At 34.5% G+C, this 16,163-nt stretch overlaps 2 protein-coding genes across 3 annotated transcripts; one reads left to right on the plus strand and one right to left on the minus strand.

Moving 5' to 3' along the window:
• The first annotated feature begins 1,660 nt into the window (after positions 1-1,660).
• Positions 1,661-3,704, plus strand: LOC110024371 (pentatricopeptide repeat-containing protein At2g22070-like). Of its 2 annotated transcripts, none has more exons than XM_020724296.1 (2): positions 1,661-2,198; positions 2,361-3,704. In XM_020724296.1, the coding sequence occupies exons 1-2, from the start codon at positions 1,761-1,763 to the stop codon at positions 3,570-3,572; spliced, it is 1,650 nt and encodes a 549-aa protein (XP_020579955.1). In that variant the 5' UTR covers positions 1,661-1,760; the 3' UTR covers positions 3,573-3,704. The 2 variants fall into 2 exon arrangements, with proteins under 2 accessions (XP_020579955.1, XP_020579956.1); XM_020724297.1 differs by having other exon boundaries at positions 2,146-2,271.
• A 2,937-nt stretch (positions 3,705-6,641) lies between these two features.
• LOC110024383 (PTI1-like tyrosine-protein kinase At3g15890) lies at positions 6,642-11,288 on the minus strand. Its single transcript, XM_020724309.1, has 4 exons — positions 11,139-11,288; positions 10,876-11,026; positions 9,429-9,691; positions 6,642-7,503 (listed from the first exon to the last, which is right to left on the minus strand). The coding sequence occupies exons 1-4, from the start codon at positions 11,186-11,188 to the stop codon at positions 6,708-6,710; spliced, it is 1,260 nt and encodes a 419-aa protein (XP_020579968.1). The 5' UTR covers positions 11,189-11,288; the 3' UTR covers positions 6,642-6,707.
• Positions 11,289-16,163: the final 4,875 nt, after the last annotated feature.

Genomic DNA, 16,163 nt, shown 5'->3' on the forward strand with positions numbered 1-16,163 from the left:
TTGAGTTGCTTCTAACAAGTGCACAGTGTATTAACAACACATCACAATTGTTGGGAGTCATTTGTTGGCATCAATTTTTGGATTTCGTTAGTGTAAGATGGTCGCTCGAGCGCTATGAAATATTGCATGATGCATACATTGATTCACATAGTGCAAGATATCCATTTAGACCATTCAGTGCACGTTGAGTGACACTCTGTCCAGATCATTTTGCTAGACCTTGTTCATCGCTCAGACAAAAACAGGTAGGCATTTTTTGTCTGTTGGACGGCTTTAATCTGGCCAACAAGTCTTGTTCACCGCGCGTTAAACTGGCTCACATATCGGCAAATTTGTCTAGGTGACCTCGGATGAAGAAAGGGACCGCACGAGCATATCCGAAACGTCGATTTTACTCTTGAATGACACTCATTTTGCTATGATTTCGCATGCTAATAATAATAATAATAATAATAATAATAATAATAATAATAATAATAATAATAATAATAATACATAAACTCATTTCTAGGTCACACCTCCACGAACTCTGAACCTACCCAGCGTGGTCATGCCTCTACGACCGTTGGACCACCCCTTTCGGGTCATGCCTCTATGGACTCTGAACCCGCCTTTTGAGATTGTATATAAGTCCCGTGCACATTCCTTCTTAACCTCCCATCATAAGATTGGATATGAGTCTCAGAAATTTTCTTTCTAGGTCAGTTGGCTCTTTTTTGGTCGCTTGGATCACGTCGGTCTCACGAATAGTCTGGGCTTGATAAAATTGAAATGCTTTCAACAAATGCACTGTGCCTTAACAGCACAACACACTTATTGGGGGGTCATTTGTTGCCATCAATTTTTACTTTTGAGAGTGTAGGATGGTCGCTCAAGCGTTATAGAACATTGATTGATGCACACATTAATTCACGTAGTGCGAGACATACATTTTAGACCCTTCAACGCGTGTTGAGGGGACGTTGTCGAAATCGTTCTGCTAGACTTTGAGCGTAACTCAAGCAAACGCCGATCGACATTTATGTCTGTTGGATTGTTTCGATAGGAACAACATGTCTCGTTCCTCGCCACACGTGCGAACTGACTCATCCATAAAAAAAATTATCCATATGACACCGGATGACAAAATGGACTACGCGAACGAATCCGAAATATCAATTTTACCCCAAAACTTCGATAGGAACAACATGTCTCGTTCCCCGCTACACGTGCGAACTGACTCATCCATAAAAAAATTTATTCATATGACACCGGATGACAAAATGGACTGCGCGAACGAATCCGAAATATCAATTTTACCCCAAAATGACACTCAATTTACTATAATTTCGCATACGAGTTCGTAATGTGCAAATTGAGGCTTATAAAATAATAATAATAATAATAAATCCTATCTAAACCCCAACGCAAAAAAAAAAAAAAAAGTATCATGCAGTTTTGCATCATGACCCCAACCCATAACTGTCAGGTGTACGAATAGGCCCCCATTAGTAAAAAGAAAGAAATTCGTCTAGTGGATGCTTTCTCCTCTAATTGTTTTCCCTTTAGTTTTTTTCTAATCTAGTTGTTTGCCAAAGACATCGCTTAAGCACTATAAATCGCTACTGACTGTCATATCTCATATATATATATATATATATATATATATGAAATTTATTGTTCGGAATTCAGATCCTGCACTCACACTAATGCGCTCTTTATTATAGAAATCCAAAAAAGCAGAAGCCTGATGCCAACGACTTTATCTTCAAGCTCTCTCCATGGCTTCCCCAAGCCTATCTTTCCTGGCTCACCTTCTTCAAGAGTTCATTCACTCTAATTCTCTTCCAGAATCTAAAGCCCTTCATACCCTGATTCTTAAGTCAGGGCTCCTCTTCCGTACCTTCCTCTCCAACCGCCTTCTTCAGGCTTACTTAAAAGCCAGCCTACCTTCTGACGCCCACAAGCTGTTTGACGAAATGCCCAATAGAGATATCTTCACATGGAACATAATGATCACTGGAGCCATCAAAGCTGAAAATACCAACCTAGCTCGCAAGTTCTTTGAGGACTCTCCAAGAAAAACCGACATTTCATGGAATTCAATAATTAAAGGGTATGCTCAAGAGGGAAACGGATCAGAAACTCTGGCATTGTGTTCAAGGATGATCCAGGAAGGTCATCGCCCAACACAATTCTCAATTTCCAGTGCCCTCCAGGTCTGTGCGCGATCTTCATCACTATATAATGGGAAGCTTTTGCATTGCCAAATCCACCGTTTTGGATTGCAAGGTGACATCTTTGCTTGCACATCTTTGGTTGATATGTATTGCAAATGTCAAAGGCTTGACTATGCTGTTCATGTCTTTTATGAGATGCAGGAAAAAAACATTGTCTCTTACAATGCAATTTTGACTGGTTTGTCCCATAATTCTCTGGCGGAGGATTGCTTGATAATGTTCAAGGAGTTATTATTGGAGATGGAGATACAACCGGACCACATTACTTTTGCGATTATACTTAGCTCAGTTGCAGCTTTGGCAAATTTGTCTTGTGGGATGCAAGTTCACGCCTTTGTCACCAAAACACCGGTTTTTGAAAATGTGTTTGTTGGAACTGCTTTACTGGATGTCTATGCTAAGTGTGGGAACGTGGAGGATGCTCGTCTGGTATTTGACACGATGGAAGAAGGGAACAACGTTACTTATAGTTCTATAATCATCGGGTATGCACAAAATGGATATGGAAGAGAAGCAATCAGTCTTTTCAAGGAAATGACGGCATGCGGAATCCAACCCGACTCATTTACATTTGTTGGTTTGCTTATGGCTTGCAGTCATTCTGGTCTTGTGGAAGATGGCCGTTATTACTTTGATAGCATGAAAATATATGGCGTCGTGCCGGATAATACTCATCATACATTACTTGTGGACCTACTAGGCCGTGCTGGATGTCTGGAAGAAGCGAGGGAAATTATAAACCGTATGCAAAAACCAGATGCTGCTGTTTGGGGTTCATTGCTCGGAGCTTGTAGAGTTCACAAAAATTTGGAATTGGGACAAGTTGCTGCCTTGAAAATTTTTGATCTAGAGCCATCCAACGCATCGGCTCATGTTTTACTGTATCACTTGTATGCTGAGTGTGGTGAGCCAGAGGAGGCTGCTAATGTGAGAAAAAAGATGAGGAGGATTGGAGTGAAGAAAGATCCTGGATATAGTTGGCTTGAGGTGGATAATGTGGTGCATAACTTTGTTGCGGATGACAATTCACATCCAAGAATGAATGAGATTCTTTTGGTATTAGAGGAAATGGTTACAAGCATTGAAAAAGCAGGTTATGTGTCTGATGTTCTCAGCTTTAGAGAGGATGGGAGGAAATCATATCATAGTGAGAAATTGGCAGTTGCTTTTGGACTCATCTCTGCAAGTGTTGAAAAACCCATAAGGATAATGAAAAACTTGAGAATATGTGATGACTGTCATATTACGATGAAGTTCATTGCCAGAATCTCAAACAGGGAGATTATTGTAAGAGATGTTTCTCGATTCCATCATTTTAGAAATGGAAATTGTTCTTGTGGAGATTATTGGTGAGATGGGGTTTGTTCTCTTTTGAGCCATTTTTAGAGTTTTTGGACTTTGGAGCTAATAGTCGGTTGGCTAATTGAGGAGCCCGGATTTGGTAAGTTAACTTTTAATTGCCCTACAATGTATTTTGTTTGTATATTAATGCTCAAGAATATATTTTTTAAATATTCTTTTTTGCTTGAAGAATGTTTCTAGTTTACTCATACGTGCTTTGTGTATCAAGAGGAATTATCCTATTATGTACTTTATATAGATAGTCCTCTAAATTGAGTTATGCTGGATTCAAGTTAAAGAATTAACATTCAAAGAAGATATGAAGGAATTAAGTTTATGTTAGGTTGATTACTGTTTTAAAATTTTATGTACAACAACAACAACAACAACAAAGCCTTAATCCCACTACGCGGGGTCGGCTACATGAATCCTTTTTCTCCATTGCATCCCGTTTAGTGTCTTATTTTCATTTGGTTCTAATAATTTAAGATCATTTTTTATACAATAAGCCCAAGTCTTTCTAGTTCTACCCATGCCTTTCCTAACATAAGTTAAATCTAGAACATCTAGTCTCCTAATCGGATCATCATATGGTCGATGCTTAATGTGACCAAACCGTCTAAGACGACTTTCTCTAATTTTGTCCGTCACAGGAGCTACAACCCTATCACGGATATATTCATTTTGCATTTTGTCTCTAAGTGTAAAGCCACTCATCCACCTAATCATTCTGATCTCGACAACACTTAACTTAGTATTATGCTTCTCTTTTAAAGGCCAACATTCAACACCATAAAGCATTGCAGGCTTCACCATCGTCTTATAAAATTTTCCTTTCAGTCTAAACGATGCTTTTCTATCACACAAAAGGCCCGAAGCATTCATCCACTTCAACCAACCAACTTCAATTCTACTATCAACATCCCCATCTATATCACCATCGTTTTGAACAACAGACCCGCACCTTTTAATAATTTGATCATCCTTTTATGTAAAATACAAAAAACAAATTCAACAAGGGACTTTTATTAATATCAATAAAAAAATACAGGAGGTTCGAACTATACATAAATACAACTCATAGGAAATAAAACCTATGGACCCTCTATTTCTGTTTCTAGTATTATTCTTGTTGATTTTTGTATTCTTTTGCACGGTGATAGTGTTAATACTCCTTTTGTAAGAATGATTTCGTAGTTTAATTTTGATTGTTGGGTGAGTAGTATTTATGTGTATTAACACTATCACCGTGCAAAAGAACAGACAAAATAAACAGGAATAATACTAGAAACAAAAATAGATTGAGAAGACGGACAAATTTTGGTTGCCTAGAAAAATTATTGCATACGTATCTCTGCATGCGGTGTCCGATCTATACCGTAGATCACGGTGATCTACGGTAATAATATATTTCGGTGGGCTCCATTTTAACTTTTATTATTATTATTTTTTTTTAAAAATTTTGATTGCATCCTCACCGTAGATCTTCGTGTTCTACGGTGTAGATCAGACACCGCATACATCTCTGCAAGATATGAGACCAAGTAATTTAAGCGAAAAATTTTCTTCATATGTAACTGAATAGTCCAAGGATATTCCGTCTTCTGTGAGCAAAACTTCCACAATAATAAGGAATCCAACAAATATGTTAAACATTTGGAAATTTATGATATAACATTACAAAAATAAGGAAATGGCGAGGCCTGACCAATCCTTGGGCGTCAACATAGACATCCTTCATTCATGACCAAATAAATGCTCCCCCCCCCCCCCCCCAAAAAAACAATCTTCTTTAAAAATGAGTGTACTGTATTCATCTCGACAAATTTAAGCCGATACGTATGATGCTCTAATTTTACTCATTACATTCATTATGATAATTGGATTTGAGGTGAGATGATTTGTCATCTCATTTTGAGTCATTTTTAGGCTCATTCTGCCCATTTAGAAATTTTAATTTATTTATTTGGACATTAGCAGTCTGAATTTACTAGGAAACAAATGGTTCAACAAATTGTGAATTGCATGAAAGCATTTAATAGAATAATCTTATATGTAACACATTAAAATGTAATGAAAATTTGTATTGTATTTTGTGTTTGGGACAAAGGCGTGGAGGCAATGTTTTGCAACTTGATATAGTTGTGCGGCGACAGGCCAAAAAATCGCAGTCCAACTTTTTTTAAAAAAAGTATAATGGCCACTATTGCTTTTTGAATGATAGTTTTTTCGTGGAGGCCATGTTTTGCAACTTGATATAGTTGTGCGGCGACAGCCAAAAAACCTCAGTCCAACTTTAAAAAAATAGGTTTAATGGCCACTATTGCTTTTTGAATGATAGTTTTTTTTTTAAACAACTACAGTTGCTGTGAACAGACTCTTAAAATAAATACGACGAGTTTAAAAATTTAATATAATAAAAAGTTGGTTATGATAGTTCTCAAAGGTGTTGTATTTGCTTTTAGATTAGCTAATACTAGATAAATATTTATTCAAAATTTGCTTTACTTCTGAAAATAAATATAACGTGAAAATTTAGTTAACTTCGACTTTCAAGTTATTGTATTTACTTTAAGATTAGTGCAATACATGAGTTATTAATTAAGATTTATCTTAAAACTCATAAGTTATGATTAATATTTTTAGTGGTGTTTATGTTCATACCATCAAATTCCTTTTTATTTACATATCTAATAAATAAATTTTACTTTTTACATTTATACCAATCGATATTATTTATATCGCATAAAAAATGAAATTCTTTTGGCTTAATTTTTCATGTGTAGATATGTTGAGAGAGAGTCTGTGTGTGAGAAAGAGAGAGATAGAGAGAGCAACAAGACAACAGTTCTCAAACATAACTATGACAATGGTCTGGAACGCAAAATAGATAAAAATCTGTCCTTAGACAAATTCCATATCTTTCATATTTTGAATGAGAATATCACAATATAATTTTTTATAAAATCACACTGACCAATAACATATTGCCTAAATATGATTTGAGGCCTTACAATTATCATCTTCTTTTCAATCACAATTAAAAAAAAAAAAAAAAAAAGAAAAAAAAGGAGAATTTTCTTCATGTATAAAATGAGGTGCCCTCCTCAAAATTCAAAACATGCCTTCCCTCCCAAAACGAAGCCCTCACCCGCGCAACGCAGCTCTTCTGCTAACAATCTGCTGCCCATATCCATGGCTAACTCTCTGCACCTCAATCGCCCCAAACACACCGTACACGCTCGCCCGATCGCTCCCACTTCTCGTCAATTCGAGATCCTCATCGCCTTCCGCTCCTTCTTCATCATCCATGGCCATCAGCTCCTCCTGATACTTCACGCTCTTGATTCTGATCATACTTGGATTAGCCTCACCACTCGTCGCCTGACTAGACACATCGTGTTCGCTCGAATCATCCCCGAGCTTGCTGTTCTTGACCGGATCGGCGGCGGCGGCATTCCCCTGCAAGATATCGAGGACCTTCCGCATGGTGGGCCGGCGATCGGGCTCCGACTGAACACATCTGGCCGCCGCGTGGAGGATTCGACGGAGCTGGAGATCGTCGTATTGTCCTTGGAGACGGCTGTCGACGAGATTGGAGAGTTGATCTGTGGCGATGAATGGATCAACCCATTCCGTGATCGTGCGTTTGACGCCGCCGGGAAGACGTTCGATGGGCTTACGGCCGGTGACGATTTCGAGGAGGAGGATGCCGAAGCTGTAGACGTCGCAGCTTTCAGAGACTTTGCCCCACATTGCATATTCAGGGGCGAGATAACCTAGGGTTCCTTTGACCCGTGTGGTCATATGGCTTACGCCTTCAGGGATCAGCTTCGCGAAGCCAAAATCGGCGACCAGTGGTTCGAAATTAGAGTCGATGAGGACGTTGCTGGCTTTGATGTCGCGGTGGATGATGTGTGGCGTCACGTCATGGTGCAGGTAACTGTCAGCAAAAGCATATTAACATCAGCATTAATTTCATAATAGTTTCGAGATTTTAGAGAATTCAGTTCGATTTTAATACGATTTTGATTAAAATCGACTTTAATTGAAATTAATTTAAAACCTGGTTCATCATTTGATCATATGTGACTGCACTTAAATTCTTTAGGCCAAATCATATCACCTTGCGACAGAACTGCTCTTCTAAAATTATAATAAGTTATTTCCTCTTAGTTGATAGGATTCATCTTCGTCTATTGATAGCTCAAGAAGGCATTAGAAAATCTATTATCGGCAAGATGATTGTCGAATCAACTGGCGCATGTAGAGCTATACATATATTCCATTTGACACTATCCTTTTATACTTATGTTGCAGATCTGTTATAAGGGCTATAATTTGAAGTTGGTTTCAAGGAGCTTCTGGACTAGTGATGTCAAAGAATGAGTTAATGTGTAATGTGATCCAAACCTGATTCTCAAAATTTGGGTTTCACAAAAAAAGATATGATTGATTATTCATGAGACATTGTGAGGGTTGACTCGAATAAATTAATATAGATTTTGAAATCGCCCCAATTATTTCTCAGGTTGATTAGGGTTAGATGAGTCATATTTGATTGATTGGTTCATAATGAATTAAAGAAAGGATCCAAATAATAAACGAGTTAGACGAATCAGGTTCGCGTTAGACAAGTTTGGTTTATAATTTCTTTACAAAAGGCCTTTGTCGGTTGGGGTCTATGCCTTTAAACTCTCAAGGTCTGGGGAGTTGAATATGTGTCATGCTGGGTAGTAAGTTTGGTTTATAATGAGTGTGGAAGTGAGCACTCTAGTGCTTGAGGTTTGGCTTCATATAATTGAGTCTAAGAAGCATTATAGTGTCTCTACTCTTAGGATTTCTCAAGGAGCTCACTCTAAAGTTCTTTGGATCATCTTTATAACTCTCTATTTCATCCTTGCAAGTTCTCTATTAATCACAAGTTCTTGACTTTTTGTGTTCAGGAATATTTCTATTTTCGTGTCCCCTACTTCTGATATTGTCTTGTTTCTAATACTTAGTATCAATCCACATTAACTACACATGACAAATGTGTTAAATCAAAATCTGTGCATAACGATATTTGAATCTTACATGTACAATCCAAGAGTTTTGACAGGATCCTTGAGGAGGAAGAAATGGGAAGTAAAGAAAGAGAGCTAGAGAGAGAGAGGAGTTCAGAGATTTGATTTTTTAACCTCATACTACCTATAGCTTTATCCCAAATTACAAATCTAGGTATGGAGAACTGATTTTAGCATATTTCTGTGATCGTTTGATGATAATTGGTGCCATATGAATTTTTCCTTTGCATGTAAATTTAAATAACAATTTCGACCGTTGCAACCTTTTTTATATTTTCACATAATGAAAAGAATCTCCTTGCAAATTCAAAGCAAGGTAATAAGTTCAACAGAGAATAAACCACACTAATATAAAATAACCTTTTTTTTCCTTTTTATCTCTTAGCTGAGGTGTAAAGAAGGAATTTTAATTATTATTATCTCCATCATCATTAGTCTTATGATCTTCATTCCAATTCCCACTTGACTATTACCCTACAATCATAATCCCCTCAAGCTGAAAAATTGCCCATACTAAATTGAGACATTTACACACACACACCACCCAATTCTCATGTATTTATCTTTTTAACAACTAAATTTTAATTTTTTACAGTTATACCACCCAATATCACAACAAAAACACCACTTTTTAAACTTTTAAAGAGTGAAATACCACACCTTTTTATATATAGCCAACGTGACACACAAGTAAATATGAAAGATTAGGTGTTAGATATGTAAAAACATAAAAATTGAGTGTTATATATGTAAATCTTCCTAAATTAAAATAAAAAAGAGAAATGATTATATGATGACTTACACAAGGCCTTCAGCAGATCCCATGATAACATTCATCCTTTTCTTCCAGTTCAGCTTCATCTCGCTTGCAAATTGTCCATGAAGATGAGACAATAAGCTTAGATTGGGCATGTAATCGTACACAATAAGCCTTTGATTAGCTCCCGCACAATATCCTCGAAGCCCCAATAGGTTCTTATGCCGCACTCTTCCCAGTATCTCGACCTCCACCGCGAACTCCATTTCAGCTTTCGAATTTATTGTTTTCAATTTTTTCACAGCAATCTGGGTTTAAAAAAAAAAATTTATCACATTAATTGTATGAAGGTTTACATAAATACCACTCAAGTCTCATGTATTTACAGGTCTACACCTAAACTTCAATTTTTACATTCATTCCAACTTATCCATGCATGTGAAATTCTGAATGTTTGCTTCACTTTTTAAAGTTAAAAATGGTGGTATTCTGATGGTATAAATGTAAATAGATAGGAATTGGGTGGTAATTATGTAAGTGCTCCTTAGTAATATTAAAATAACAGCTGAAGAAAGTTGTAAATCAGATAGATGCAGGAGAATGTAATTTAAAATTGTATTTTCACTAAATTTAGCGGGTGGAATGAATTTATTAATTGTTAACCTGACTGAATCTTAAGCTATTTCGTAAAAATTCAATTGGCTGAATTATGTTTACTGATGAAATGACCTCTTTTTTTTTCTAGTTATTAATAATATTTGAATTATATTTACTGATTTTGATTAAATAAAAGGAAGATTTACATACATGCCACTCAATTCCTATGTATTTACATATCTAACATCTAAATTTCAACTTTTACATGCGTGCTTGTCGCCTTAATTTTGCATAAAAATGTGTATTTTTGATGTGATATGAAAGATTTGAGTGGTATAAATGTAAGAAGTAAAACTTTAGTAGTTAGATATGTAAGTATATTGGAATTGCTTGCTATTTACGTAAATGACCCTAAATCAAAACATAAATAAAATTATGCTTCTGATTCGATTCCGTCATCCAATCAATTTATTTTTTTTTTTCTCAATTATTAATAAATGAATAAATTATTATAAAAAAATAATAAATTCGTAAAACACAACTCTCTTGCATGTAATTCAAAGATCAATACATATACCAAGTCGATCATAGCAAGTTCAGCTTTATGTTATTTTTTTTCAAACAAGCTGAACAACTTAATTCAGAAATAAGCTCAATCGCGAAAAAACTGAACATACACACCACTAATTTCTTAGTATTTACACATCTAATCCCTAAACTTTACTTTTTTTACATTTATTCTACCCAAATCATTCACATCACATAAAAATTAAAGCTAGGTAATGTAGCAAATATGAAAAAAAATTAAAGCTCAGGTGTTAGATGTGAAAATACATAGGAATTGAGTGGTATGTATGTAAATCTTCCATATTTAAACTGTAATTCTTAAAATTACCTGAAGACCATCATTGGTCTTCCCCCAGTATACAGTTCCAAAACCTCCCTCTCCCAGCTTGTACTCCTCGCTGAATCCATTAGTGGCCGCATGAAGCTCCTTGTACGTAAACAACCTCCATGTGGAGCTCTGTTCCCCTCCACTCACAAATCTACCAAAAATAATAATAATAATAAATAAATACAAAATCTATTGGCTAAACAGAAACATTGAAGTAATGGAAAAAAATTAAATTAAATTAAAAATTAAATTGAAAATCTCACCCTTTATCTTTTTTCTTAGACCCGCAGCACAGACTCATATTGGAGCCCATAGGTAATGATTTGCAGAGCAGAGCTTCGCTGCTGCCGTCTTCCAAACTTCTAATTTAGCTGATACTTATTTCGTCATTGGGCGACTTCCCAATCTTCCTTTCGTCAATTACAATAGTGCTGCGGCCAGAACATCATTTTATTACTCCTTAGTATGTGTATATATATATATATCCTAGCCTCTTTCAAACCTTAGCCGGCCATGGCCGGCACTATTTAAAACTAAACTAAAGTAGACCAGAGAATCAAATGCTTATCACAAACGCCAAACATGCCCTCTCTCTCTCTCTCTCTCTCTATAAAATGATATTTTTATCATAAATAATTCCTTGCTCTTAATTTTGCTTCACCTTATGTGTTATTTTAACAAAATGATCAGAATAAATTTTTGGTAAAAGTAATCTCTTGGTTTATATATAACTTTTGGACGTCATCAGTTTGATCTTTGTAGAACTATTTGTAATAATGAGCTTGTAAAAATGATATGTTCATCATAAAGAAATTTGCTGTTTTTCACCTTGCTTCACCTTAATTTTTATTTGAACAGAAGGATCACAAGAAATTTTTAATATATAATAGTAATAGTACTTCTGTCTATCATGTTTATGGAGTTCTTAAAAATTCAAATTTGTAAGAGATAAATGTCGAGGTTAGAATTTGTCGAATCAATCGAACTCCCGTGTATAAATCTAGAGTCCATTGTTGAAAAAAATACTAGGGAAAGCTTTAACCCAATCATTCCAGTGAACGTTTTTTATAGTATGTTGATTCATTCATTTTCTTTCCATCAACCCTTTTCTTTCCATCAACCCTGATCTATTATACTATCAGAGTTAGGGCTATTAAGAAAACTCGTTGTTTGCGAACAGCTCGTGTTCGGCTGATTAAGTAGCACGAACAATTTTTCTTAGCTTGAATTGTAAACAAGGCAAACACAAACAATTCTTTCTTCTCTTATGTTTGGCTCGTTTTAGTTCGAAAAAAAAAAAATCATATAATTATTTATATAATAATATATTATGTATTTATATCTAAGTTTAAATCATAATAGCTCGTGTGGTAATGTGGTTATGTGCCTTCTTTTGCATTGATTTAGTTCAGGTTCAAATCCAACATTCTACATTTATATAAAATCATATAAATCATGATAGCTCGTGTGGTAATGTGGTTATGTGCCTTCTTTTGCATTGATTTAGTTCAGGTTCAAATCCAACATTCTACATTTATTTTTTTTAATTAATTTTTAATGAGCCGAACACGAGGCGAATCCGAACAAGAATATTTAAATCGAGTCGAGCACGAACACACTGTTCACGAGCCAATTTCGAACACGAGCAATTTCAAACTAGCCGAACACGAGTTAAGCCTGAGCTCGCTCAAGCTCGGCTCGTTTACAACCCTAATCAAAGAGAAATAAAAGATATAAGGAAGAATAGGGTCTGGACTTTCTTATTAACACAATAAATTTGTATTTTTATAGCTGTTGTGGGGATTAATACCAAGCAAAATACGCGAGAAAATCCAAAAAAATACTTGATCTAGATTGAATTTGTCAGCCCACTATACTATTCAGCATTTCCATGCTGTCATGACTGATTTCTTTGCATTGAATGATGAATCATCGAAGCTCAGCCAAATGGCATTTGATAAATCTTTATATATATGAATATCTAGATATGTATGAAATATAAATCAAACCTACGGACCTATATATGTTCTATGAATCTATTTTGCTGATTTTTTTTATTCTTCTTCCGGCTAAATTATAAAAAATATCAGACTAAATATCTCTCTTCGGTCTGGTTTATGATCCAAACCTGTCAATTAAGGAGGGCATTAGAATAACATTTCTTATGTTATTTAAAAATTAGGGTGGCATGCATATAAATAAATGAAATTGGATGGTAGATAAGTAAATAGATGAAAAAGTAGCGCCTGATGTGAATAAAAAACAATTATTTAACTATAGATATATACGAAAGAGTATAGTTTTTCTCAATTTGTAAGCATCTCTTGAGAAATAAAAACTCACTTGGTCCTCATTGGGATAGAAAACTGTGAAAACGACGAACAGATTCAGTCAAAGAAATTTATGCTTTTGTTGAATTAATCACCGGTGAATATGAGCATTTTAAATGAGGGTTATTTTTTAAATTTGAAGTTTTCATGCCCGTTGACTCATAGAATTCAAACTTAAGCTTCTAAAAAATCATCGCAATTGAATAGATCTAACATACTCTTTTGGTATATTTCAAATCTGAACCCCAAGCTCTTTATTTTTTAAAATATATTTTGCGCAATTCTACTCAAGTTGAGTTAGATTATGTTTGTATGCGAACTGTTTGCTGCTGGATCCAAATTAGGGTTATGTTGGATTTCAATACGTCTAATATTGATGCCGTTAGATAATTCATATTTTTTTACGTATATAACTCATAAATTATGATTATTCACATTTATGCGACTTTACCGTGCTTCAAAAGTTGTATTTTTGCCTATTTTTAGAAAAATTATTGCGTGCGGACACAACACACAAATTTTACGTGCGGTGTTCGAGCAGAACCGTAAAAAATTTTAGAGCGGACACACTCTAACAAAAAAAAAACAAAAAAGATGTATTTCAGTGGTCCAGATCGGACACCGCACGCAATAAGCTCTCTTTTTTTTAACTTAACAATAGTGATATTTTTGCTGTGGTATGAGGGATTACAGTGTTAGAAATATAAAAATTAAATTTTTTGTGCCAGATACATAAATACATAAGAATTGTATGATACATATTTTTCTTGCACTTGCGAGCTATTGATTTTCTTACCTCTAAGTAGGGAGTAAAAGCCCTAGAAGGTGTTCTTAGATGTCATTTTACTTGCATTTGCACATATTTTGTTCTTCATGACCTCTTTGAGAAAAAAAGGTGTTATCCTTTCAATGTTTTTTTTTTTTAAAGGAATTTTGCTTAGTATAAACTTTATTTAAGAGGAATTCATTTAGAAACTTTTATAATTTTTTGTAGTTTTTACCAGCAAAATCAGCTGATAATTTTTTTTGGAAATTTACATATATTCCACACAATTCTTATGTATTTACGTACCTAACATCCAATGTTTGATATTTACACTTATAGCACCTTCGTGCTATAAACCTATTTATGAAAATATGTATTTCACTTTTAGAAATACAGCAATGGCGGTTGGGTATTAGATGTGTAATAATATAAAAGTAATGTGGTATGTATGTAAATCCTCCCCTTTTTATATTTCTTATATACTTGAAAAAAAAAAATAGATTTGATTTATCGTCTGTGTGTAATAAAAAATTGATTTGATGTTGGATCATAATTTATAAAGATTTGAAGTCAAACTTTTGTCCCAATAGTCAACTCTCTCTTTCTCTCCATCTCCTGAGTAGAAGAATATTATAGAATAGCGATGTCGCTCTGCTTTGAATCTACCAAGTTCATCAGTTGCTTGTTTGAGGAAGGAGTGGTTAAACACTATATTATCCCGAGCATTGGTGTCATCTCTCTAATTATTAATAATCCCCGGCTATATTTTATATTATGAAGAGTTTCTTATCATTACATATTATCCATCCCGTAAGAGCGGAACAAATTTGTGTACATAAGACGTACATAGAGCTGCGTACGTTTGTAACCTGCAAACATGTTACAGGGAGGATTTTGGGGGGTTATAACCGCGTTATACCCCATGTAATTTATTTGTATATGAGAACAGAAGTGCGAAATTTATTAGAAGGTACATGTAGATATCTTCTCTGTAACATGTTTGCAGGTTACAGACGTACACAGCTCTGCGTACGTCTTATATACGCAAATTTTTCCCCATGAGAGCACCACAAAAATTGTAGGTTGAGAGTATTTTTTTTTTTCTAGTAGGGCCGTGCTTTTGTGTCAAATTGCATATTTTGAAGGACGAATTTGTGAAACTGATTGTTTATGAAAGTTCAAAAAAAATCTGGAAGTACAACAATTTGGTATTGATTGTTTTGATTTTTCTTTGGTTTAACTAAGACTATCTATATTTAAAAATTATGTATGCAATTTTTTTATATATTATGCACTTTTTTATTGCATAATTATGTAGGTTACAAGGAGGTTAAAGGGGGTATAACGCAGTTATAATCTCTCAAAATCCTCCTTGTAATTTATTTGCAGGTTACAGACGTACGCCGCTCTACGTGCGTCTTATGTACGCAAATTTTCCCAATTTGTAGGTTGTGAGTATTTTTTTTTTCTAGGACCGTGCTTTTGTGTCAAATTGCATATTTTGAAGGACGAATTTGTGAAACTGATTGTTTATGAAAGTTCAAAAATCTGGAAGTACAACAATTTTGTTTGATTATTTTGATTTTTCTTTGGTTTAACTAAAACTGTCTATATTTAAAAATTATGTATGCAATTTTTTTTATATATTATGCACTTTTTTATTGCATAATTGATGAGCAATAAGCATAGTCTCAAATATAAAATTAGACAAGCAATCAATTACTTTCATAAAAATTCAAATGGAGAAGATAACAACAAAAAGATATGATTTGCAGAAAGGACTGAATTTTACTACTTTTTAATTAGTTATCTTGGATTTATCTAAAATTATTATTCTTAAAATGATTAAAAAAATCAAATATTTCACTAAACAAAATCAATAGTTGAGATTTGATGTGTCTAAGGTGGTGCAAACAATGAAATTTGATTTTTTTTTGGCTTAAAAATAGCTTCTAGACATTTCTTCTATGAGAGAGTTTGTGAAGAAAATCATAGCTTGGCTCATCACCTCATATGGCACACCATCTCTACCTCTGCAGGAAAAAATATCCAAATTTCCATCAATCACCCCAACAACCTTCCTATATTGCCTCATTCATCACTCATAAATCAATACAATGCAATATAATAAAATATCAGGGCATTTACATACATATCACCGACATAAACTTCAATTTTTTTACATTTATACC

The sequence above is a fragment of the Phalaenopsis equestris genome, unplaced genomic scaffold (assembly GCF_001263595.1).
Source record: "Phalaenopsis equestris unplaced genomic scaffold, ASM126359v1 Scaffold000255, whole genome shotgun sequence".
In the NCBI taxonomy this organism is placed as follows: Eukaryota; Viridiplantae; Streptophyta; class Magnoliopsida; order Asparagales; family Orchidaceae; genus Phalaenopsis; species Phalaenopsis equestris.